At 42.6% G+C, this 26,623-nt stretch overlaps 1 protein-coding gene across 4 annotated transcripts in view; it reads right to left on the minus strand.

Moving 5' to 3' along the window:
- The window catches only part of LOC144669456 (CCR4-NOT transcription complex subunit 3-like), an 86,983-nt gene that overhangs the window by 51,190 nt on the left and 9,170 nt on the right, over positions 1 to 26,623 (minus strand). For 2 of the 4 annotated variants that reach the window (XM_078531903.1, XM_078531901.1), the window contains exon 2: positions 1,572 to 1,689. The exons of 1 other annotated variant lie outside the window; for it this stretch is intronic. In XM_078531903.1, coding sequence (XP_078388029.1) covers positions 1,572 to 1,687 — 116 coding nt within the window. In that variant the 5' untranslated portion in view covers positions 1,688 to 1,689. Of the gene's footprint in view, positions 1 to 1,571; positions 1,690 to 2,076; positions 2,168 to 26,623 lie in introns of all 4 variants that reach the window. One more of the 4 variants, XM_078531902.1, reaches the window with a different exon arrangement.

Genomic DNA, 26,623 nt, shown 5'->3' on the forward strand with positions numbered 1-26,623 from the left:
CATCTGCGGCACTGTAGCAAACTACCATGAGTGGTTCAGTGGCACGACTACTGACCAAGCTGACCAAGTCCTAAAGGACATAGCTGCTAGACTGGGTCTGAGGCAGGCAGTGAGAGAACCAACAGAGGGAAAACCATACTTGACCTCATCCTCGCCAACCTGCCTGCCGTAGATGCATCTGACCATGACAATATTGGTAGGAGTGACCAATGCACAATCCGTGCGGAGACAAAGTCCCGTCTTCATATTGAGGATACCCACCATCATGTTGTTTGGCACTACCACCATGCTAAATGGGATAGATTTCAAACAGATCTAGCAATTCAAGACCGGGCAACCCTGTGGACTATCAGCAGCAGCAGAATTGTACTCAACCACAATCTGTAACCTCATGGCCGGGCATATCCTCCTCTCTACCATTAACACCAAGCTAGGGGATCAACCCTGATTCAATGAAGAGTGCAGAAGGGCATGACAGTAACAGCACCAGGCACACCAAAAAATTAAGTGTCAACCTGGTGAAGTTACAATGCTTGTGTGCTAAACAGCATAACCAGCAAGACAGAGCTAAGTTATTCCACAACCAACAGATCTAAGGTCTGCAGTCCTGCCACATCCAGCCGTGAATGGTGGTGGACAATTAAACAACTCACCGGAGGCGGAAGCTCCACAAATATCCCCATCCTCAATGATGGGGGAACCCAGCACATCAGTGCAAAAGATAAGGCTGAAGCATTTGCAACAATCTTCAGCCTGAAGTGCCAAGTGGATGATCCACCTCAGCCTCCTCCAGAGGTCCCAGCATCACAGATGCCAATTCGATTCACTTCACTTGATATCAAGAAACAGCTGAAGGTACTGGATATTGTAAAGACTATGGGCCCTGACAAGATTCCGGATCACATGGACTACAGCTCATCAAGAAGGCAGCTCACCATCACCTACTCAAGGAAATTAAGGGTGGGCAATAAATGCTGGCCTAGCCAGTGAAGCCCACATCCCATGAATGAATAAAAAAAACAAAGGCAATGTCTCCATTTTTTAAAAACCCTCTAATGTTGTGTACCTGTAACAGGCTACCTACACTGCAGTCAATAATGGATGCTTCTCCAATTAACTCAACATTTATCTCGGTTCTAGACTTAAACAGCTAATTAACTGCAATACGGCAGAGGTTTACATTTTCTCCTAAGCATGTAATTGTAGAAGCCGTGGGCTGCTTTCACAGCTGACGGTTCGAAAACAGGAAGTTTTCAAATTAACAGGAAGCTCAGTGATGTCTAATTTTCCACAGCTCAGTGATAATTTTATCTGCCCCACAAAGAGCTTGAACAGCTGGGATTTTTGCACGTCTTACTTTTTACAAATACAGTGAAAGTAAAAACACGTCTCTAGTTAACAGAGAAGGCCTCATAGTAGAAAGCCTTTCATCGGTCCTCTGGTCTCTACAACAACTTGAATTTAATTCATATCTTTAATGTTGAAAAATATTCCAATGTGTCTTTACATTCTGATGCTGTTGATAAAGTAATCCGTGACATCAGATCAATATATAACCACATTGTACATACACTACGTCTGACCCTCTGCTGGCTTTATTAAGGGGCAAGGTGTCCAGATGCTTCCAGTGTGTGCACTCTAGGTTCTGAATGAGTGGATTACGCCCAGGAATTCGACCCACTACCATATCTGGAATACAAATCATCAGAGAGGTCCCTGGTTATAGGACATAAATTCCATAAAATATAATTTTTCTGTGTTCTTTGCCCATTTACCATCCTAAAACTATCGTAAAAGGCTGTAACTTAAAAACACATCATCATCAATGGGATTTTGTTTGAATTATGCCATCATAGGGGAGGTGGTGGCATAGTGGCATTGTCACTGGACTAGTATTCCAGAGACTCAGGATAATGTTCTGGGGACCTGCGATTGAATCCCACCACAGCAGATGGTGGAATTTGAATTCAATTTTGAATTAGGAGTCTAATGATAACCATGAAAAACATCGTTGATAGTTCTAAAACCCCATCTGGTTCACTGATGTCCTTTAGAGAGGAAATCTGCCGTCCTTACCTGGTCTGGCCTACAAGTGACTCCAGCAATGTGGTTGACTCTTAAATGTTCTCTGAAATGGTCTAGCAAGGCACTCAGTTGTATCAAACCACTAGAAAGTCAAAAAGAAACATGAAACTGGACGGACCAACCACATCAATCTAGGCACCAGAAACAACAAAGGCAAACTCAGCCCTGCAAGATCCTCCTTACTAACATCTGGGAGCTTGTGCCAAAATTGGGACAGCTGTCTCACAGACTAGTTAAGCAATGGCCTGACATAGTAATATTCACAGAAACATACAGATAATATCATGCCCCACCAGTGCAGTGGGTTTACAGTTGGGACAGAGTTAACCCAGGAATTCTCAACATCGACTCCAGCCCCCATGAGGTCTCATGGCATTAGGTCAAACATAAGCAAGGAAACCTCCTGTTGATTACCATGCACCGCCCTCCCTCAGCAGATGAATCAGTACTCCTCCATGTTGAACACCACTTGAAGGAAGCACTGAGGATGGCAATGGGCGCATTGGGTGGGGGTTTCAATGTCCATCACCAAGAGCGGCTCAGTAGCATCACTACTCACTGAGCTGGCTGAGACTTAAAGGACATAGCTGCTAGACCAGATACGCAGCAGGTGGTGAGGGAACCAACAAAAGGGAAAAACATACTTGACCCCATCCTCACCAACCTGCCTGCCACAGATGCATCTGTCCATGACCGTGTCAGTAGGAATGGCCAACACACAGTGCTTGAGGAGACAAAGTCCCAACTTCACATTGAGGATACCCTCCATCGTGTTGTGTGGCACTACCACCGTGCTAAATGGGATAGATTTCAAACAGATCTAGCAACTCAAGGCTGAGCAATCATGAGGTGCTGTGGGCCATCAGCAGCAGCAGAACTGTACTCAACCACAGTCTGCAACTTCATGGCCCAGCATATCCTCCTCTCTACCATTACCACCAAGCCAGAGGATCAACCCTGGTTTAATGAAGAGTGCAAGAGGACATGCCAGGAGCAGCACCAGGCACACCTAAAAATGAGGTGTCAACCTAAAGCTGCAACACAGGACGACATGCATGCCAAACAGCATATGCAGCAAGTGAAAGACAGGGCTAAGCGATTCCACAACCAAGAGATCAGATCTAAGCTCTGCAGTCCCACCACATCCAGTCATGAATGCTGGTAGACAATTAAACAACTCACTGGAGGTTTTACAAATATCCCCATCCTCAATGATGGAGAAGCTCAGCACTTCATTGCAAAAGTTAAGGCTGAAGCATTCGATATAATCTTCAGCCAGAAGTGCCAAGTGGATGATCCATCTCGGCCTCCCCTCGAGGTCCCCAGCATCACAGGCTGCACATCATATCAAGAAACAGCTGAAGGCACTGGATACTGCAAAGGATATGGGCCCTGACAATATTCCGGCAACAGTACTGAAGACCTGTGCTCCAGAACTTGCCATGCCTCTAGTCAAGCTGTTCCAGTCAAGTTACATCACTGGCATCTACCTGCTAATGTGGAAAACTGCGCAGGTATGTCCTGTACACAAAACGCAGGGCAAGTCCAACCCGGCCAATTAATGCCCCATCAATCAACTCTCGATCATCAGTAAAGTGATGGAAGGGGTCATCAACAGTGCTATCAAGTGGCATTTGCTTAGCAATAACCTGCTCAATGACACACAGTTTGGGTTCCATCAGGGTCATTCAGCTCCTGACCTCGTTACAGCCTTGGTTCAAACATGGGCAAAACAGCTGAAATCCAGAGGTGAGGTGAGAGTGACTGCCCTTGACATCAAGGCAGCATTTGACTGAGTGTGGCATCAAGGAGCCTTAGCAAAACTGGAGTCAATGGGAATCAGGGGGAAACTCTCCGCTGGTTGTAGTCATACCTAACACAAAGGAAGATGGTTGTGGTTGTTGGAGGTCAGTCATCTGAGTTCCAGGACATCACTGCAGGAGTTCCTCAGGGTAGTAACCTAGACCCAACCATCTTCAGCTGCTTCATCAATGACCTTCCTTCCATCATAAGATCAGAAGTGGGGATGTTAACTGATGATTGCACAATGTTCAGCACCATTCACGACTTCTCAGATACTGAAGCAGTCCATGTCCAAATGCAGCAAGACCTGGACAACATCCAGGCTTGGCTGACAAGTGGCAAGTAACATTCATGCCAGGCAATGACCATCTCCAACAAGAGAGAATTTAACCATTGCGCCTTGACATTCAATGGTGTTACCATCACTGAATGCCCCACTATCAACATCCTGGAGGTTACTATTGACCAAAAACTGAACTGGACTAGCCATATAAATACTGTGGCTACAAGAGCAGGTCAGAGGCTGGGAATCCTACAGAGAGTAACTCACCTCCTGCCTGTCCACCACCTACAAAGCACAGGTCAGGAGTGTGATGAAATACTCTTCACTTGTCTGGATGAGTGCAGCTCAAACAACACTCAAGAAGCTTGACACCATCCAGGACAAAGCAGCCTGCTTGACTGGCACCCCATCCACAAACATTCAATCGCTCCACTACCGACGCACAGTGACAGCAGCGTGTGTACCAACTGCAAGAACTCACCAAGGCTCTTAGACAGCACCTTCCAAACCCATGATCGCTACCACCTAGAAGGACAAGGGCAGCAGATAGATGGGAACACTCACCATCCTGACTTAGAAATGTATCTCTGTTCCTTCACTGTCGCTGAGTCAAAATCCTGGAACTCCCTTCCTAACAGCACTGTGGGTGTACCTACAGCACATGGACTGCAGCAGTTCAAGAAGGCAGCTCACCACCACCTTCTCAAGGGCAACTGGGAATGGGCAATAAATGCTGGCCCAGCCAGTGGCACCCACATCCCATAAATGAAATTTTTTAAAAATCATCATTATATTCTGGTTAGATGTACATTCGCAATCCTAGAATATTTAAACCCGCCCCATCAATGGAATATGGTTCAGTACGTATCAACTCACTTTGTTAGACACATACCATCATCGATGAATTCGCCTGGATACACAACATAGAATCATAGAATGTTACAACACAAAACGAGCCCTCTTAGCTCATCACGTCTCCACCAACTGTTTGAAAGAACGATCCACTTAGTCCTACAGCTCTGCTCTTTCCTCACAGCCCTGCAAACCTTTCCCTTCAAGTATTTATCCAATTCCATTTTACATGTTACTATTTATTGAATCTGTCTTACCTCCTTTTAGACAGTTCAATGTAAATCAAAATCTGCTTTCTCTGGTGACTGATCCTCCTGCCAGTGGAAACAATTTCTTCTTATTTACTCTATCAAAATGCATTCATGATTTTGATCACCTCTATCAAATTTCTTAACTTTCTCTGCTCTAAGGAGGACAACCCAGTCTCTGCACATAACTAAAGCCCCTGGTACAATTCTAGTAAATCTCTTCTGCACCCTCTCTATGGCTTTGTAAAGTGTGGTACCCAGAATTGGGCACAATACTGCAGTTGAAGCCGAGCCAGTGATTTATGAAGGTTTAATGCAACTTCTGTGCATTTATATTCTCTGCCTCTATTAACGAAACAAAAGGTCCATGCGTTTTTGTTAAACAGCAATTTGTGCTGCCAACATCAAAGATTTGTGTACATACCCAAGTCTCTCTGTTCCTGCTTCCCCTTTAAAACTGTAATGTTCAATTTATATTTCCTCTCAGTCTTCCAACCAAATTGTAGCACCACATACATATTTGCGTTAAGCTCCATCTGCCATATGTCTGTCCATTTCACCCATCTGTCTATGTCCTCTTAAAATCTGTTACTACTATCCTCAATGTTTACTACATTTCCGAGTTTCAGTATCATAAACAAATTTTGTAACAATGCCCTGTAAACCCAAACCAGTCTATCAAAAGTGCAGTGGCTCCTGGGGAACATCACTATATACCCAGTCCAGTTTGAAAAACAATAATTCACCACTATTATGCTTTCCATCACTTAATCAATTTCATTTCCGGACAGTCACTGTCCATTTAATCCCCCGAGATTTACTTCTGCAAACAAGTCTATTATGCAAAATCAAGTCTTTGTCAAATGCCTTTTGAAAGTCCGTATGCACAATATTACCCTCATCAAAGCTTTTCATCAAAGAACAATCATCAATGAATCCGGTTAGACATGCACCATCATCAATGAATCAGGTTAGACATGCACCATCATCAATGAATCAGGTTAGACATGCACCATTATCAATGAATGTAGTTAGACATGCACCATTATCAATGAATCCAGTTAGACATTCACCATTATTAATGAATCCAGTTAGACATGCACCATTATCAATGACTCCGGTTAGACATGCACCATCATCAATAAATCAGGTTAGACACGCACCATTATCAACGAATCCAGTTAAACATACACCATTATCAATGAATCTGATTAGACATGTATCTTTATCAATTAATTTTTAAAAATTCATTCACGGATGTGGGCTTCGCTGGCTAGGCCAGCATTTCTTGCCCATCCCTAGTTGCCCTTGAGAAGGTGGTGGTGAGATGCCTTCTTGAACCACTGAAGTCCATGCGGTGTAGGTACACCCACAGTGCTGTTTGGGAGGGAGCTCCAGGATTTTGACCCAGCGACAGTGAAGGAACAGCGATATATTTCCAATTCAGGCTGCTGAGTGACTTGGAGGGGAACTTCCAGGTGGTGGTGATCCCATCTATCTGCTGCCCTTGTCCTTCTAGATGGTAGTGGTCATGGGTTTGGAAGGTGCTGTTGGAGGAGCTTTGGTGAGTTCCTGCAGTGAATCTTGTAGATGGTACACACTGCTGCTACTGTGCATCGGTGGTGCAGGGAGTGAAAGTTCATGGATGTGGTGCCAAACAAGCAGGCTGCTTTGCCCTGGATGGTGTCAAGCTTCTTGAGTGTTGTGGGAGTGTTGTGGAATCCAGTTCGACATGCACCATTATCAATGAATTCGGTTAGACATGCACCATTATCAATGAATCCGGTTAGACATGCACGATGATCAATAAATCTGACTAGACATGCACCATCATCAATTAATCTGGTTAGACATGCACCATCATCAATGAATCTGGTTAGACATTTACGATCATCAATAAATCCGGTTAGACATACAGCATTATCAATGAATCCGGTTAGACATGCACCATCATCAACCGTCTTGCAGTTTGTATAAATTTCAAGAGGCGTGCCTTGAATTCAGTAGTAATAAGACCACCATGTCTTGTAGTTTTTACAAAACTAGATTCAATATTTATTAAAAGTGATTTTTAAATACATACATAGATCCTTCAAATTACTACTATGATAACTTCTAAATCCCCTAATCAATCTAACTCCCAGTTACACTTTCATTAAGGCAACACTAAGACACAAAGATTTTAAAAGACCCACGCAAAGAAACATGATACTCTGAACAAGTCGAATTCAAAGTGAGTTTTCTTAACATCAGTTCTTTGAAGACAGCAGCTTGAGGCACAGATGCTGAAGGTTTTTCACACTTGTTAGATCTCAAAATGCTTTCACTCCTTTATACATAGTTTCCCCTTTGAATGCAAATTCCCATTGTTTCATTAAGTCTTTTCAACTTTACCTCTCTACTAATAAAAAATCTATCATAGTACCAATTCTGCCAATAATCTTTGGGAAAAACAAACATACTGTTTCTAAACGTCACCTGGCTAGGTGACACATTTCATCCCTCCTTTGAACTTAAGCCACTATAGTTTGTTTAAAAATGTAAATCTTCCTTTTACACTTCACATTCTAAAACTTCCCATGTTCACCTAATTAACATTTCAATCCTAACTTCTCTTATCATAGCACCCTGACAAGCTGCCTCTAATTCAGTTAAGTCTCACACACTGTAAAGAACATATCTTTTTTATTTCTGCTTGGCTCTGGATTAAAATTACAATGGCTGCAGTTTGAAAGACATATCTACTGGAACAGTATGAGGGATATATACAATGTTGCTGTCCTGGAACACAGTGTGCCATGAAAATCAGGATGGTGCCAAGGAGGAGTCCGGTTTTACAGGGAACTGCCTGGCAACATTTTAATTGGTTCCTAACCAGGTGACCAGGGTTTGTGTGAGAGCAGTGCAGCAGAAAAAAAAGCTCCTAGCCTAAAAAGAGAAAAGACCTAAAACCTCTTTCTCCTGTGTGTAAAGTATTCTAGTAATTCTACATTAATGGCCAGCTGTTTTATTTTTCCTCATATCTCTATAACCTGCTCTCTCTCTGAAAAACCCCTGTCATGAGGAAAAGGGGGAAATCACCATTAGAGACATTGAAAAGCAAGTGTTCAACCAGTGAACTAAAGACTGAAAGTGCTGGGAAGACCACCATGTGTCATCAACAAAGGACGGAAAGGAATATGGAATGCATCGATCAAAATCAACCCATCGACTCCTGTACTCCGGAATTGGTGCTATTGAACTGTTATAACCCACCCTTAAAATCCATGTTTTTGTGCATCTTATATATGTGTGTCCAGGGATTTAAGAAGGGGTAGAGTTTAGGTTATAGAGTTAGAAATTAGCAGTTCATATTTCTTTCTTTTGCCACTGGTTAAAGACAATTTGTTAAATAAACAGTTATTTACTTATTAAGTTTACAAACCTGGTGCTCATATTCTGTTCATCTAAATTAAACAATTGGGTGGTTTGGTCAAACTTTTCACATTTGTCACAGCTTGGGGAGCAGTGGGACTTGATATTGCAGCACACTCTCCCCAGCGAGTTGTGACAACGTTTGGGGGCTCGTCCTGGGATATACTGGAACAAAAGACAATGATGATTTGGGTGTAGATTTGATAAGTAATAAAAGCTAAAAGGAAACACCAGGTTTGTACTATCAAAAAATAAGATGGTACTGGAAACTGCTAAAGCTTTCCTGCAGGTGGAACAGGTGTCCCTGACGATTTTACAAGGGATCTCAAAAGTCAGGTTAATCGAATTGGCAAGTAAATTAAGAGTAGGATTGCCTGCCAAAGCTAGGAAGGCAAAGATAATCAAAGAGATAGCACAGCATTTAACACTGGAAGGAATACCTAAGAGATCAAATTCTCCAAGGGGTGATTCATTGGAATGGGCTTAAATTCAGTTGCAAATAAAAAAAATTGGAACCAGAGGCAGCAGAAAAGGAAAGAGAAAGGGCATTCCAAAAGGAACAGGCAGAAAGGCAGAAGAGAGAAAGAAAACAAGAAATGGAAAAGTGAAAACTTGATCTCCAGAGGGAATTAGAAATGGTGAGGTTAGAAAAGGAAGAAAGAGAAGAGAGAGAGAATTTCAGCTTAGAATGCTGGCAGTTAAAATAGAGACACCAGGAGGTGAGGCAGGACTTATTTCCAGATCAGAACCCAATAGGGAGATGTTTAAATTTGTACAAGCTCTTCCAAAGTTTGAGGAAAGGGATGTTGAAGCATTCTTTATTTCATTTGAGAAGATAGCTAAACAGATGAACCGGCCAAAGGAAAACTGGACATTGCTCATGCAGAGCTAATTGACAGGTAGAGCACAGGAAATTTATGCTTCACTGTCAGAGGAGGTTTCTAAGGATTATGATGTGGTGAAAAAGGCCATTTTGAGTGCATATGAGTTGGTCCCTGAAGCATAGACAAAAGTTTTGAAATTTAAGGAAACGGCCTGGGCAAACTTACATTGAATTTGAAAGGATTAAGCAAAGTAGTTTTGATAGGTGGATACGAGCATTAGGAGTTGAAACTACCTATTAAGGTTCTCAGAGAGATCATTATCTTGGAAGAATTTAAAAACTCCCTACCTTCTGTAATAAGAACCCATGTTGAAGACCAAAAGGTTGCAACTGCTAGACAGGCAGCAGTAATGGCTGACGATTATGAGCTGATCCATAAAACTAAACCTTTTTTTCATCACCCCATAAATTTGAAAAGGATAGAAAGTGGGAGAGTAAAAGGAAGGCAAGGAACCAGGGTAAAGAATGGATAGCTGGGAATACCTTGAGACCTCCTCCCCAGATTAGGAAGGAAGGTACTGAGCTTGGAGGTGAAACTCGAAAGCCTAAGTGTTTCCATTATAATAAATTGGACACATTCGTTCAGAATGCTGGAAGTTGTGAGGGAAGCCCATGGGACTTATTGGAGTTCGAAAGAGGGAGTCCGAAGAGAGAACTCAGAAAGAAAATGCCACAGATCAAATTGTAGCTTTAACTACAAATAAGGGACTGGAGGTAACCACTGCTGTGAATGCAGGTGAAGTGAATAAAGTAGATGAGAGATATAAAAGGTTTTTGTCGAAAGGAAAGATAACCTCCTTTTCATCAAATGATGCAGCTAAACCCATAACTATATTAAGGGGCACAGGAGTTACTCAAACTCTTTTGTTGGAGAAGGACCTAGTTTTCCCTCCAGAGAGTTCAATGAAAGCTAAAGTATTGGTATACGGGATAAGTGGAGAATGTGCCCCGGTTCCATTGTACAAAGTGCAATTGGAGTATGATTTGTTATCTGGGTCGGTGGTTGTAGGAGTGGTTAAGAAATTACTCGTGGACGGAGTTGATTTACTCCTGGGGAATGATTTGGCTGGAGTGAAGGTTATAGCTTCACCCACAATTATGGAAAGTCCGAGCGAGCCTTAAGAGATGGAGCAGTTACAAGAACAAGTTCCTGGTATTTTTCACTCGAGGGTGGTGACCAGAGCAATGGCTAAACAAAGTCCATCACCAGAGGTCAAAGTAATACCATGAGCAGATGTTAAGAGTAGCCAAAACATTTTTTAAGGATGAGGATAATTCAAAGGAAGTGTTTGGCATGTCTTTATTAATTGAGGCTCAGAAAGCAGATCCGGAGTTAAACAAGTTAGCACAGTCAGCTCACACTGAAGCTGAGGTGGACGGAGTTCCGGAGTGCTACTACATTAAAAACGGAGTTCTGATGAGGAAGTGGAGACACCCTCACAGATCTGCGGATGAGATTTGGATGGTTGTTCGTCAGATAGTGGTACTGCCCAAATATCGTAAGGGGATATTGTGAATAGCACATGAAATTCTTATGGCAGGACATGTAGGAATATGGAAAACCCAAGCATCGATAAACAGGCATTTTACCTGGCCAAGGCTTCAAAAGGGTGTACTACAATTTTGTAAAACGTGTCATACATGTCAGGTAGTAGATAAACCTCAACATGTAATCAAACCAGCACATTTAATACCCATAACAGTTTTGAAGAACCATTCAGTCAGGTATTAGTAGACTGTGTGGGATCATTACCCAAAACGAAAGCAGGACATCAGTATATCCTTACAATCATGGATATAACCTGATTTCCAGAAGCTATTCCTTTCAGGACTATTATAGCTAAAGTGGTAGTGGAAAAGTTTCAATTTTTCACTCGTTATGGCTATCAATTGAAATACAATATGACCACGGTTCTAACTTCATGTCTAAAATTTTCCAGGACATAATCAGCAGTTTGGGCATCAAACAACTAAAGTCTACCAGCTGTCACCCACAGACACAGGGATTTACAGAGATACCATCAGGCTCTCAAAACCATGATTAAGACCTATTGCCACAAATACCCAAAGATTGGGACAAAGGATTAGATTTCTGACTATTTGCGACCAGAAATTTTCCAATTGAATCGACTGGATTCAGTCTATTTGAATTGATCTATGGTCATGAAATAAGAGGTCCATTAAAAGCAATTAAGGAAAAGTTTCTAAAGCAGAAAGACGATTCCTCCATGTTAGATTGCATGTCCATGTTTCTGGAAAGACTCACAGGAGCATGTAAAGTAGCACAAGAGCATTAAAAAATTTCACAAGCAAAAATGAAAGAATGGGCAGACAAACATGTTACAACTGGAACGTTCCAAGGAGGAGATGAAGTATCGGTATTATTGACTTTGCAGGGTGAACCCCTGAAAGCGAAATTCAGTGGCCCCTACAAGGTAGTTAGGAGAGTTAGTAAAGTGACTTATCTGATAGATACTCCTGAGCATAGGAAGAAGAAACGGTTTGTCACATAAACATGTTGAAGCAATATGACTGCAGGGAAGATGATAAGAAAGAGCAAGTGTGCCAGGTGTTGGAGTAATGCACGATGACAGAGACAGTGAGAATAAGGTAGAAGAAGAAATAGACAGTGCACAGAGCGAACCTCCTACAATTCGACTAGCCAATAAAACAATACTGGGACAGTTAGACACTGTGTTCTCATATTTAGAGGAAGAACCACAGGAAGATCTAATAAGGTTACTTGGTTACTTCGGAAGTATAAGAGATTTGTAGGGATATACCTGGATATACTACATTAGCTAAACATGATGTAAACGTAGGAGACTCAGTGCCAATAAAACAACATCCTTATCAGCTGAGCCCAGAGAAACAAGCTCAGGTAGAAACAGAGATCCAATATATGCTGGAAAATCAATTGATCGAGCCTAGTCAAAGTAGCTGGAGTTCACCAGTAGTGTTGGCTCCTAAGCCGGATAGATCGACTAGATTTTGTACAGACTACAGGAAAGCGAATGCAGTAACGAGGACAGATTCGTACCTAAGTACTCAGTTAGAAGACTGCATCAATAGGGTTGGCAGTGCCTCTTTCTTTGTAAAATTGATCTATTGAAGGGGTACTTGCAAGTGCCATTAACATCAAAGGATAAAGAAAGATTCATCTTTGTTACACCGAGTGGATTGTATCAATGTCATATCATGCCATTTGGATTTTAAAAACTCCAGCTACATAACTGTGTGGTTTATTTAGATGATGCGGTAATAGATAGTAACACATGGGAAGAACATGTAAAGCAATTAGAAGACCTGTTTAAGCAATTACAGTTGGCTGGCTTCGTCATAAATCTGGCCAAAAGCGAATTTACAAAGGCAAGGGTAACTTAGCTAAGTCACATCATAGGACAAGGGCAAGTGTTGCCAAGAGCAGCAAAAGTGAATGCTCCAATGGAATTTCCCATTCCTAAAACTAAATGAGAAATCAAGAGATTTTTGGGAATGTATGGGTTTTATCGGAAGTTTGTGCATAACTTCAGCACAATAGCTGTACCTCTCACCAATTTGTTAAGAAAACAGGCAAAAGTGGTATGGTCAGCAGAATGCCAAACAGCCTTTAAAAAGCTGAAGGCAGTCTTAATAAATGAACCAGTGTTGGCTGCCCCTGACTTTACCAAACCTTTTAAAATGGCAATTGATGCTAGTGACTTGGGGGTAGGTGCAGTCCTATTACAAGGTGATCAATTAGGGATAGAGAGCCGGTGGGGTACTTTTCCAAGAAACTAAATTAATATCAGAGGAAGTACTCTACAGTAGAAATAGAAACCCTAGCGTTGTTATTGTCTCTTCAACACTTTGAAGTTTATGTCCGACACGATAACAAAGAAACACTAATCTACACTGACCATAATCCGCTGGCGTTCATTGAAAAGTTTAAAACTCGAAATGCGAGACTGTTTAGATGGAGTCTATCGTTTCAACCATTCAATGTAAAGATTGTTCACATTGCTGGCAAAGATAATGTGATCGCGGATGCAATGTCACAGGCAGAAAATGCTGAAATAAGTTAAAGGGGTAAGAAATGCTGAAGATTGTATAAGGGGGAAGAAGGATGAATTGAAGTAAGTCTCGTGTTTTGTTGTCCATGTGTCACATACCTTGTGATGAAACACATTTTTGAGATGGCGTTTCTTCTCTTTTAAGGATGGAGGCATGTAAATAACATATCTTTTTATTTCTGTTGGACTGTGAATTAAAATAATAGCTGCAGTTTGAAAGACATGTCTACTGGAACAAAATGAGGGATATATAAAATGTTGCTGTCCTGGAGCAGAATGTGCCATGAAAGACAGGATGGTGCCAAGGAGTCGTCCAGTTTAACAGGGAACTGCCTGGCAAGAACATTTTAATTGGCTCCTAACCAGGTGACCAGAGTTTGTGTGAGAGCAGTGCGTCAGAAAATAAAGCTCCAAGCCTAAAAAGAGAAAAGACCTAAAACCTCTTTCTCCTGTGTGTGTAATATTCTAGTAATTCTACAATAATGGCTAGCTTTTTTTTCCCCCTCATATCTCTATAGCCTGCTCTCTCTCTGAAAAACCCATCAAGAGGAAAAGGGGAAAATCACCGTAAAAAACATTCAAAAGCAAGTGCTCAACCAGTGAACTAAATACTGGAAGTGCTGGGAAGACCACCATGTGTCACCAACAAAGAACTAAAAGGAATTTGGAAGACATCGATCAAAATCAACCCATTGAATCCTGTACTCCGGAATTGCTCCTATTGAACTGTTTTATCCCACCCTTAAAATCCATGTTTTTATGTGTCTTGTATATGTTTGTATAGGGAATTAAGAAGGGGTAGAGTTTAGGTTATAGAGTTAGAAATTAGCAGTTCATATTTCTTTCTTTTGCCACTGGTTAAAGACAATTTGTTTAATGAACAGTTATTTACTTATTAAGTTTACAAACCTGGTGCTCATATTCTGTTAACCTAAATTAAACAATTAGGTGGTTTGATCAAACTTTTCACATTTGTCATGGCTCGGGGAGCAGTGGGACTTGATATTGCAGCGCACCATCCCCAGCAAGTCATGACAACACACACAAATAAACACATTCCACTATTACTCTATTTTACAATAAATTCCAGTAACATTGTGGAAATTATTATAGCTTCCTGTTAACGAACATCAATGAATCCGGTTAGACATGCACCATCATCAATGAATCCGGTCAGACATGCACCATCATCAATGAATCCGGTTAGACATGCACCATCATCAATGAATCCGGTCAGACATGCACCATCATCAATGAATCCAGTTAGTCATGCACCATCAACGAATCTGGTTAGACAGGCACCATCATCAATGAATCCGGTTAGACATGCACCATCATCAATGAATCCGGTTAGACATGCACCATCAATGAATCCAGTTAGACATGCACCGTCATCAATGAATCCGGTTAGACATGCACCATCAATGAATCCGGTTAGACATGCACCATCATCAATGAATCCGGTTAGACATGCACCATCAATGAATCCGGTTAGACATGCACCATCAATGAATCCGGTCAGACATGCACCATCATCAATGAATCCGGTCAGACATGCACCGTCATCAATGAATCCAGTTAGTCATGCAACATCAATGAATCTAGTTAGACATGCACCATCATCAATAAATCTGCTTAAGTACACACCATAATCAATCTTGTTAATCACAGGTTATATATGGAATCTAGAAAGACACATATTGTGAAAAGAACCCGCTTATATATTTCCACCTATCAAAGGTGCCAGCCAATTGTCTGTGTTTGCACATATCACCCACAATACCTGTATCTGTCGCTAAAAACTAGCGCATGTTCAAACTTTCTGTGCTCCTCCAGTGTCATCTCCTGAGCTACTATGCTTAGTTCTTCTAAAACTGCTGGGCTACATGATTTTTGAACTTGATGGGAAAAAAACAGCTGTCTTTGGTAGACAACCTGGTGGAAGGCGTAAGAGTCAGAGATACAGGCACAGGGCAGTCACAATTGAATTTCGCAGTACAGAAATCAATCAGTGAAACAAAACCTAATATAATGCCCAATCCAGTCTGGGTCCTCCACAGTGAGGCTGTAAATAATCAGTCATTCATGATGACTATACAGCTGTGCAAAAAGAAATTTAAATTGCAACAGCTTCCTGCAAGATCCTGAGTGTGCTGTAAGGAAATGGATTACGATACTGAGTTGCTTTTCACACAAGCTCAATGTCATGAAATTAAATGATGTGTATTGGGTGTATTATCATAAAATAGTTACACGAGTTTCTCTGAATAATAAGATTTCGATCCCGAGCAGATTTGTGTGAAATGTTACAGTCAGCTTGCGAGGGATAGCCCGGGTGAAACCTGCTGCATCTTGGAGGGAGGAAATGATGCTGGCTCCCCCATTGGGCAGATCATTTATCAAGTATTTTGTGATTTGTATTTAATAGTGCAAATTGAAAAGCAATATCTTATTCTCTTTGTCAGCCTCTACCGACTATGTGCCTGTTATATTGGTCATGTGGGGCAGCAGAGCCAATACACTATGCACTGCTTCACTCTCTCTGGTCTACCCAACAGCGGAGTCCTGCTTCTCAACCTGGCTCAGGAGCCGCCACACAAACACGGTAGATATTCACTTACGGGAAGTTATGAGGTTTATTTCTGGGGCATAGAGACCAATATAGTTCGAGTGGCTTCCTGTGCTGGCACACATTGAACATCCTGATATCCAAGGATAAATATCCTCCTCAAAGAACATCACTGGCTGACAGCTAACAATCACTCCCATTGACATAGGACCTCAAATAAAATCCACACAATCGCCTGAAATCCCATAGCCCCTACTGGAACACACACTACAAATGATAGCCCCGCTCGCGATGGCACGCCTCCCATTTGACTGAAAATATGACCAACTGCAACCTGTAACTGACCCGAGCAGTGATGTTCCAGCTTTCAACCTTCCACAGAAAATCTGGGCAACCAGCAGCCATTTGAGGATAGGGCAGGGAGGATATGGAACATGAGAAACAGCTCAAATTGTGATTGTGGTCATCCAAGTCAGACCATTGCCCACAAACTGAACTTCTGCCCTGAGAGATCCATTCCTGGTGGCATCACAACCATTCACACTGCAAAAGCTGGAAGCTGTTGTATAGACTGTTAACCTCAACATTGAACTACAACTGCTCCCCCAGCCTTACAAAAAAAATCAGTCACCATTCTGTTTCATCCTATCCTATCCTCCTCTTCTGGCATTCCCAAAGATGTCCTGCCCATTCCATCCTATCAACTCACGACAGCACGTTTAAATTTAATATTCTGTTTACTTCTGTTGAATTTTTCGCCCCTCCAAGGTGGTTCCAGAGAGGTTGTTTTGAAATGACAAGCTTGGAAAGTACATTTAAATGTACCCTGATATTTTTTTCTCAATGAATGGGGAGACAGTGGTGTAGTGGTAATGTCACTAGACTAGTAATCCAGAGGGTCTAGGGGCATGGGTTCAAATTAAAATTGAACTTAAATTCAATTAAAAGAAAATGAAACCAGCATGAAATTACCATCAATTGTCGTTAAAAACCCATCCAGTTCACAAAATCCCTTTCTTTAGGAAAGGAAATCTGCCGTCCTTACCCGGTCTGGTCTACACGTGACTACAGTTCCACAACAATGTAGTTGACTCTTAACTGCTCTATGAAATGGTCCAGCAAGCCACTCAGTTCAAGGGCAATTAGGGATGGGCAATAAATGGTGGCCTTGCCAGCAAATCCCATATTTCATGAACAAATTTTAAAAAAACAAGCATGGAAAAATGTGAAATTGTCCATTTTGGCAGGAAGAATAAAAGAGAAGTATATTATCTAAAAGACCATAAGACATAGGAGCAGAAATTAGGCCATTTGGCCCATCGAGTCTGCTCCACCATTCAATCATGGCTGATAAGTTTCTCAACCCCATTCTCCCACCTTCTCCCCGTAACCTTTGATCCCCTTATCAATCAAGAACCTATCTATCTCGGTCTTAAATACACTCAATGACCTGGCCTCCACAGCCTTCTGTGGCAATGAATTCCATAGATTCACCACTCTCTGGCTAAAGAAGTTTCTCCTCATCTCTGTTCTAAAAGTTCTTCCCTTTACTCTGAGGCTGTGCCCTCGGGTCCTTGTCTCCCCTACTAATGGAAACATCTTCCCCACGTCCACTCTATCCAGACCTTTCAGTATTCTGTAAGTTTCAATCAGATCCCCCCCTCATCCTTCTAAACTCCATCGAGTATAGACCCAGAGTCCTCAAACATTCCTCATATGTTAAACCTTTCATTCCTGGAATCGTTCTCGTGAACCTCCTCTGGACCCTCTCCAGGGCCAGAACATCCTTCCTGAGTTACGGGGCCCAAAATTGCTCACAATATTCTAAATGTGGTCTGACCAGAGCCTTATAAAGCCTCAGCAGCACATCCCTGCTTTTATATTCTAGTCCTCTCGAAATAAATGCCAACATTGCTTTTGCCTTCCTAACTACCGACTCAACCTGCAAGTTAACCTTAAGAGAATCCTGGACTAGGATTCCCAAGTCCCTTTGCACTCCAGATTTCTGAATTCTCTCTCCATTTAGAAAATAGTCTATGCCTTTATTCTTCCTACCAAAGTGCATGACCTCACACTTCCCCACGTTGTACTCCATCTGCCACTTCTTTTCCCATTCTCCTAACCTGTCCAAATCCTTCTGCAGCCTTCCCGCCTCCTCAATACTACCTGCCCCTCCACCTATTTTTGTATCATCTGCAAATTTAGCCAGGATGCCCTCAGTTCCTTCATCTAGATCATTAATATATAAAGTGAAAAGTTGTGGTCACAATACTGACCCCTGCAGAACTCCACTAGTCACCGGCCGCCATCCTGAGAAGGACCCCATTATCCCCACTCTCTGCCTCCTGCCAGACAGCCAATCTTCCATCCATGCTAGTACCTTGCCTCTAACACCATGGGCTCTTATCTTGCTGAGCAGCCTCCTGTGCGGCACCTTGTCAAAGGCCTTCTGGAAGTCCAAGTAGATAACATCCATTGGCTCTCCTTTGTCTAACCTACTCGTTACCTCCTCAAAGTATTCTAACAGATTTGTCAGGCATGACCTCCCCTTGGTGAAACCATGCTGACTTTGCCCTATTTTACCATGCACTTCCAAGTATTCTGAAATCTCATCCTTATAAAATCTTACCAACGACCGAGGTCAGGCTAATCGGCCTGTAATTTCCCATCTCTTCCCTCACTCCCTTCTTAAACAGGGGGGTTACATTAGCGATTTTCCAGTCCTCTGGGACCCTCCCTGACTCCAGTGATTCCTGAAAGATCACCACTAACGCCTCCGCTATCTCTTCAGCTATCTCCTTCAGAACTCTGGGGTGTAATCCATCTGGTCCAGGTGATTTATCCACCTTCAGACCTTTCAGTTTTCCTAGCACCTTCTCCTTGGTAATGGCCACCATACTCACCTCTGCCCCCCAACTCTCTTGAACTTTGGGGATGTTACTCGTGACTTCCACCGTGAAGACTGACACAAAGTACCTATTCAGTTCCTCCGCCATTTCTTTGTTCCCCACTACTACTTATCCAGCGTCATTTTCTAGCAGCCCAATGTCCACTTTTGCCTCTCTCTTACCCTTTATATATCTAAAAACAACTCTTGCAATCTTCTTTTATATTACTGGCTAGTTTACCCTCATATTTAATCTTCTCCCTCCTTATTTCTTTTTTAGTCGTCCTCTGTTGGACTTTGTAGGCTTCCCGATCCCCTGGTTTCCCACTGCTCTTCGCCGCATTGTATGCTTTCTCTTTAGCTTTTATGCTGTCCCTGACTTCCCTTGTCAGCCATGGTTGCCTCGTCCTCCTTTTAGTATGCTTCTTCTTCCTAGGGATGAATTTTTGTTATGTCTCCCAAATTACTCCCAGAAACTCCTGCCATTGCTGTTCCATTGTCTTTCCTGCTAGGCTCATCTCCCAGTCAATTCTGGCCAGCTCCTCCCTCATGCCTCTGTAGTTGCCTTTATTCAACTGTAATACCGTTACATCTGATTCCAGCTTTTTCCTCTCAAATTGCAGGGTAAATTCTATTATATTATGGTCACTTCCTCCTAAGGGTTCCTTCACCTTAAGCTCCCTTATCAAATCTGCCTCATTACACATCACTAAATCTAGAATTGCCTGTTCTTTAGTGGGCTCCACCACAAGTTGCTCCAAAAAGCCATCTCGTAGACATTCCACAAATTCCTTTTCTTGGGATCCACTACCAACCTGATTTTCCCAGTCTACCTACTTTTTGAAGTCCCCCATGATCACTGTAACCTTGCCTTTCTTATACGCCTTTTCTATCTCCTGGTGTATCTTGTGCCCCACATCCTGACTACTGTTCGGAGGCCTGTACATAACTCCCATTATGGTTTTTTTACCTTTGCGGTTCCTCAACTCTACCCACAAAGATTCTACATCATCTGACCCTATGTCGTTTCTTGCTATCGATTTAATTTCATTTCTTACTAACAAAGCAACCCCACCCCCTCTGCCAACCTGCCTATCTTTTCGATAGGATGTATATCCTTGGATATTTAGCTCCCAGTCCTGATCCCCTTGCAGCCATGTCTCCGTGATGTCCGCATCATACCTGCCAATTTCAATCTGCACCATAAGCTCATTTACCTTATTTCGTATACTGCGTGCATTCAGATACAACACCTTCAGTCCTGTATTTCCTGTCCCCTTTCTCATTGTCGTCCCTTTATCTGATGTGCTTGAAGTTAGATTCCTAGCCCTTTCCAAACACTGTGTCCTATTTTGTGTTCTGGAGACTTTAATAGCCTCGCCTGGGCTCTTTCTTTTCCGTTTTTTCATAATTTTCCATGAAGTTGAATCCACCCCCCGACACGCTAACCTGCTGCTTTGTTTTCCATTAGTCATGCTTCTTGGAGTTTTACCCTCCCCCCCCCACTTTCTAGTGTAAAGTCCTGTTGACCACTCTATTTACCCTTTTCGCTAGAACACTGGTCCCAGGTTCAGGTGGAGACCGTCCCAACGGTACAGATCCCTCCTGTTCCAATACTGATGCCAGTGCCCCACGAAATGGAACCCCTCTTTCCTGCACCACTCTTTTAGCCATGTGTTTACTTCCCTTATTCTCGCGTCCCTATGCCAATTTGCACGTCCTGAAATGGTAAGAGATTGCAGAGCTCCAAGGTGCAGAGGGATCTGGGTGTCCTAGTGCATGAATCACAAAAGGATAGTGTGCAAGTACAGCAGGTAATTAGGAAAGCTAATAGAATGTTATCATTTATTGCAAGGGAAATTGAATACAAAAGTAGGGACATTATACTTCAGTTGTACAGGGCACTAGTGAGGCCACATTTTGGTCTCCTTATTTAAGGAAGGATGTAAACGCGTTGGAAGCAGTTCAGAGAAGGTTTATCAGACTAATACCTGGAATAGGTGGGATGTCTTATGAGGAAAGGTTGGACAGACTAGGCTTGTATCCCTTGGAGTTTAGAAGAGTAAAAGGCAACTTGATTGAAACATATAAGATCCTGAGGGGTCTTGACAGGATGGATGTGGAGAGGATGTTTCCTCTCATGGAAGAATCTAGAACTAGGGGTCACTGTTTAAAAATAAAGGGTCACTCATTTAAAACAGAGACGAGGCGAAATTTTTTTCACTCAGAGGGTTGTCAGTCTTTGGAACTCTCTTCCTGAAAAGGTGGTGGGAGCAGAGTCTTTGAATATTTTTAAGGCAGGGGTGGATAGATTCTTGGTAAGCAAGGGGGGTGATTGGTTATTGGGGATAAGTGGGATGCAGATTTCAGGTTACTATCAGATCAACCATGATTTTATTAAATGGTACAGCAGGCTCGAGTGGCTGAATGGCCTACTCCTGCTCCTTGTTCATATATAATAGACACTGGGTTTGAATGGCAATTCTCTATGACATATAGACACTCACCATATGGGTTACATTCCCAATAGAAGTAACTGGGTCCTGTAATGTTGTATTGGATGTTCAGGCAAATAATCTGACTTTAAAAATATCTTAATCCTTTCAGTGTAAAGGCAGAATTCTGCAAGGGTGCACTGAGTTTCCATAAAACTGACCAACAACAAATAGTTTCTGTTTCAGGTTTAAAGCAACAATTTACACTGCCTCTTTATTTCCTGGTATTTAAGTCAGTATTACTCCTCATGATGTCATTGCACTTCCTGTCCTTGATTGAAGTAGAGCAAAAATTGTTCAATTATTAAAACAAGATTGTTAACCTGCCTTTATTCCAAAATGTGCATTGGTATGGCAGTGAGTTAACACAAAATATTTGGCATGTGTATCACGGCACATATACACCCCAACTACAAGCCTGCACTTTCAATTCCTCTGTTAACAAAGTAGTCTGGCCTGTGGTTTGGATGTGAAATCCCCAGTTAGTTGATGGATGGTTTGAGCTCACTGCTCCTGTGTAATTGGGAGTGTGATTGTACAGAAATTTCCCTGTTGCAAACTAGTTTTAGTAAACTCTGCTTGCTCTAATGTTAAAGTGTGTGTGTGTGTGTGTGTAAGTATACCTGAAAGTGCTGCAATTGCATCAACAGAAATATTTTCTGGGGTTGGTGGGGGAGGGGGGAAGTGAATCTGGAGGAAAACCAGCAACTGAGAAATCTAATTTCTGCAACACATGCTGACTGTCTGAAATTTCTAGATCTCGGACTGTATATGATGGGTAAACTAGATTTTCTTTCCTGCATTAAGGTCGAGGGGGTCATTGAGTATGTCTGCAGTTTAAGCAGAAAGCTCTGTCTGTATTTACATGCCACTTTTTTTTTTGCAACCTCCAGAACACCTGTAAAGTCCCCACATAATATAAATGGAGCATGAGTTATTCAGCTGCAAATCAGTTGTCTTTATCACAAGCCTATATTTCTAGCTGCCTTTGCACTGTTAGCTGTTTTGCAGTCATCGGCTTTTCTTGGAGCTGTGTGTTATCTTAATTAGGCTGGTGTGGAGTCCGGCTAACAGATCACTGGTATTGCATGCCCACTAACATCAGCATCTAATTAAACACAGATTGTAGCTGAGATCCAGTTACACACATCATACAATAAATGAATGTTACAACACAGGAAAAGGCCATTTGTTCATGAAGGATATGCCAAACGAACCATCTGGTCTAATGCCCCTTAAAAAACCTGCATTAATTCTCTTCAAAAAAATACCCTGGACTCAGTTTCAACAACAGTTTGTAACAGACAGCTCCACGTTCTAATCACTGTCTATACATTTTCTTTTCTAATCTCCTTTAATTATTTAATGATAGCCACTAGAATCTGATTAAACACACAGCATTGTCTCTACAAGCTGGCCCATTGCAAGCTTATGTACATCGCTGCTTCCCCATTCCCTCCTCTCTCGCTCTCCCAAAGCTGACTCAGTTCCGTGGCTGCTGCCAATCACCCAGGAACTAATCAGTCTCCCCGTTTACCAAAAAGTTATCTGGATATTTAACTGCTAGTTAACCATGGAAACAACACAAGAATAACTCATTCCTGTCCTCACCTGACTTACATATATCCCTTAAAACTTTACGGTAATTCTAGCCTCCTGAAAAATTTCTAATTAAAAGGCAAATGATGAACTGCTGAATGTTTATGTAGCAGGATTTGCTATTACAATCTTTCTCACAGATGAAGCAGATGCTGCATTGCTCGAGGTGATTCTCTGCTCTGATTACAGAGCTCACATGTAAAAAAGTGTACATCTATTCCAAAGCTAATATCTCACGGGTACAATGCTACAACTATTGATCTCCATCAACAAAACAGTCTCCTGCTGGAAGTCAGGTTAAATTGCACAGTTGATCACAGATTGGCTTTTCCTCTTTTGCACAGCAGGGTAATGAGAGTTCATGGCTCCAGCACAGCTCGAGAGAGAACCTTTCTGTAAACAAACATATTCTTCCTGTATTCTTCCTGCCTGCAATTTCTTACAACAAAGACTTGTGGTCTGTAAAAAAACAGAAAAATGGGCCTACCCATAACCATACCACTCTCCCCACAACCAGACCTTCTCCCCACAACCAGACACCCCCCCCCCGACAACCAGAACCCCCACCCTACAACCAAACCCCCACTTCCCACAACAAAACCCCCCCTCCCCACAACCAGACCCTCAGCCATAGATCCAGAAGCCCTCCCCACAACCAGACCCCTATCCCAACCAAAACCCCTCCCCACAACCAGCCCCCATCCCCACAACCAAAACCCCTCCCCACAACCAAAACCCTCCTCACGATTGACTCCCCCCCCACCCCTCACAACCAGAAACCAGAACCCTCCCCCTATGTGTATGCGTTTTGTATACTTGGATCGGCAGCATGCGTGCATGTGGTGTACCTGGATTGACAGTGTGTGTGTGTGTATGTGTGTGTATGCATTGGGTATACTGGGATTTGATGTGGGGGAGGGGTGTGTGCGTGTGGTATACCTGGATTGACGGTATGTGTGTGGGGGTGGTATACCTATATTGGCCATGTGTGTATGTGGTATACCTGGATGGCAGTGGTTGTGGGTATGGTGGTCTGGCTTGACAGCGGTTGTGGGTGTGGTATACCTGGATTAACAGCGTGTGTGTGTGTTTGTGTGTGTATGTGTGTGGTATACCTGGATTGGCAGTGTGTGTGTATGTGTGTGGGGAATATCTGGCTTTCAGCATGTGTGTCTGTGTGTGTGAGTGGTATACCTGGATTGACAGTGGTGTGTGTGTGTGTGTAGTACACCTGAATTGACAGCATATGTGTGTGTGCGTGTGTGTATGTGGGGTATACCTGGATTGACAGCACATGTGTGGGGTATACCTGGATTGACAGCATGTGTGGGGTATACCTGGATTGACAGCCTGTGCGATCACATCCCACTCCCCATACTGGGGTCCCCCTTGCCCTGGAGATTCTTGCTTCAGTTCAACAGTGTTACAATGAACAGTGTTTAGAACAAACTGACAAACATACAAAGCAAAACAAAAACAGAATTACCTGGAAAAACTCAGCAGGTCTGGCAGCATCGGTGGAGAAGAAATCAGTTAACGTTTCGAGCCTTCATGGCCCTTCGGCAGAACTGAAGCATAGTTAGGAGAAAGGAGAAATATAAACTGGTTTAAGGTGGGGGGGGGGGGGGGGGGGGGGGGGGGGGGGTGAAGAGAGAAGTTGAGGGTGTGGTGATTGTGGAGATAAGCAAGCCGTGATAGGAGCAGATAATCAAAAGATGTCACAGACAAAATGTGACATCTTTTGATTATCTGCTCCTATCATGGCTTGCTTATCTCCACAATCACCACACCCTCAACTTCTCTCTTTCCCCCCCCCCACCGCCCCCCACAACCTTAAACCAGTTTATATTTCTCCTTTCTCCTAACTATGCTTCAGTTCTGCCGAAGGGCCATGAAGGCTCGAAACGTTAACTGATTTCTTCTCCGCCGATGCTGCCAGACCTGCTGAGTTTTTCCAGGCAATTCTGTTTTTGTTTTGGATTTCCAGCATCCGCAGTAGCTTTTAGCTTTTTGTTTTTATAAACATACAAAGCAACTCAGTCTCAATGAAAATCATCCCCTATCCACATTAAAAGCATTCTTCAAATAGTCAAACATGTAAGAGGAGTGTGGAAAAATAGTTCATTTGTATTTCTCGTGATTCTAGAGTTGTTTGCTTCTGAAAGTTTCAAATATCCCCCATCCCCACTGTCCCAAACAAACACACAGAGGGCTTCACAAACTTCTAATGTATGGGACATTCACTGATGTAAGCTCCTGTGTCCATCTTCAGATGTCTCTGTGGGTCGCCTGATATATTTTCTCATCTCCCTCCATTACCAGACTCTACGGCTGTCACTGTACACTGAAATATGAGGCTTTTGCAGAGTAAAGAATCAATTAGAATGAAATCTCTTCCTGCCAATCACATTCCTAATGTTGTCTCGATTACGCGCGCGCACACACACCATACACACACCCCACACACACACCCGACCCCCACACACCCCCAATCCAGGTATACCACACAATCATGCTGTCAATGCCAGTACATCACACAACTCTGTCAATCCCAGGTGTATCCCGGTCAAACCCGGTATACCACAGACATTCCCATTCACTCCCATGACAGCTTTTAATTCCATTTGGTCCAAGTTCAGAATTACAACAGAACTTTTGTGTTCCTATATTCTCAAATTCTATCATGTGCTGATCAAAACATTTCCAAAAGAAACAAACAATATTTAGCTGATTTTGAATGGACCAATCCCTTTCCCATTCATTCATCCACTGCACAGAATCCCCTTTCCCATTGCTTGGAGTTGAAAGTATGGAATATTTTATAGCATTAAATCAAGTGCTTCCCCATTCTGAACTGGATAAATGCCACTATCCTGCACAGAGAGTTGATTCAAAGAAATAGGAATATAATTGGAAAATATTTCTGATTGTAGTGAAATTTGCCATGTATTTACAAGTGAAATGGAGGGATCTCTCGGCAGGACTGAACTTATTCTTGGCTTCCCACCAAAATGATCTGCAGAGTAAGTCATATAATGTTACATGGAAGCTCATTCAGTGTTCAGCTTCCCAGCTATAGTAAAACATTAGTAACTGAGCATATTCTACCCAGACACAGTGAACATGAAACCCTTGACAATAAAAAATCATCACTTATCTGCTCTGAGTCACAGAGACACTGGGTGACACGGGTTAGAGAGACATGGGTCACAGAGATGCTGGGTAACACGGGTTAGAGAGACACTGGGTGACATAGGTTAGAGAGAGATGCTGGATGACACAGGTTAGAGACACACACTGGGTGCCACAGGTTAGAGAGAGACACTGGGTGATACGGGTTAGAGAGACACTGGGTGACACAGGTTAGAGAGACACTGGGTGACACAGGTTAGAGAGAGAGACACTGGGTGATACGGGTTAGAGAGACACTGGGTGATACGGGTTAGAGAGAGA

Source organism: Cetorhinus maximus, chromosome 29 (genome assembly GCF_964194155.1).
Source record: "Cetorhinus maximus chromosome 29, sCetMax3.hap1.1, whole genome shotgun sequence".
Taxonomy (NCBI): domain Eukaryota; kingdom Metazoa; phylum Chordata; class Chondrichthyes; order Lamniformes; family Cetorhinidae; genus Cetorhinus; species Cetorhinus maximus.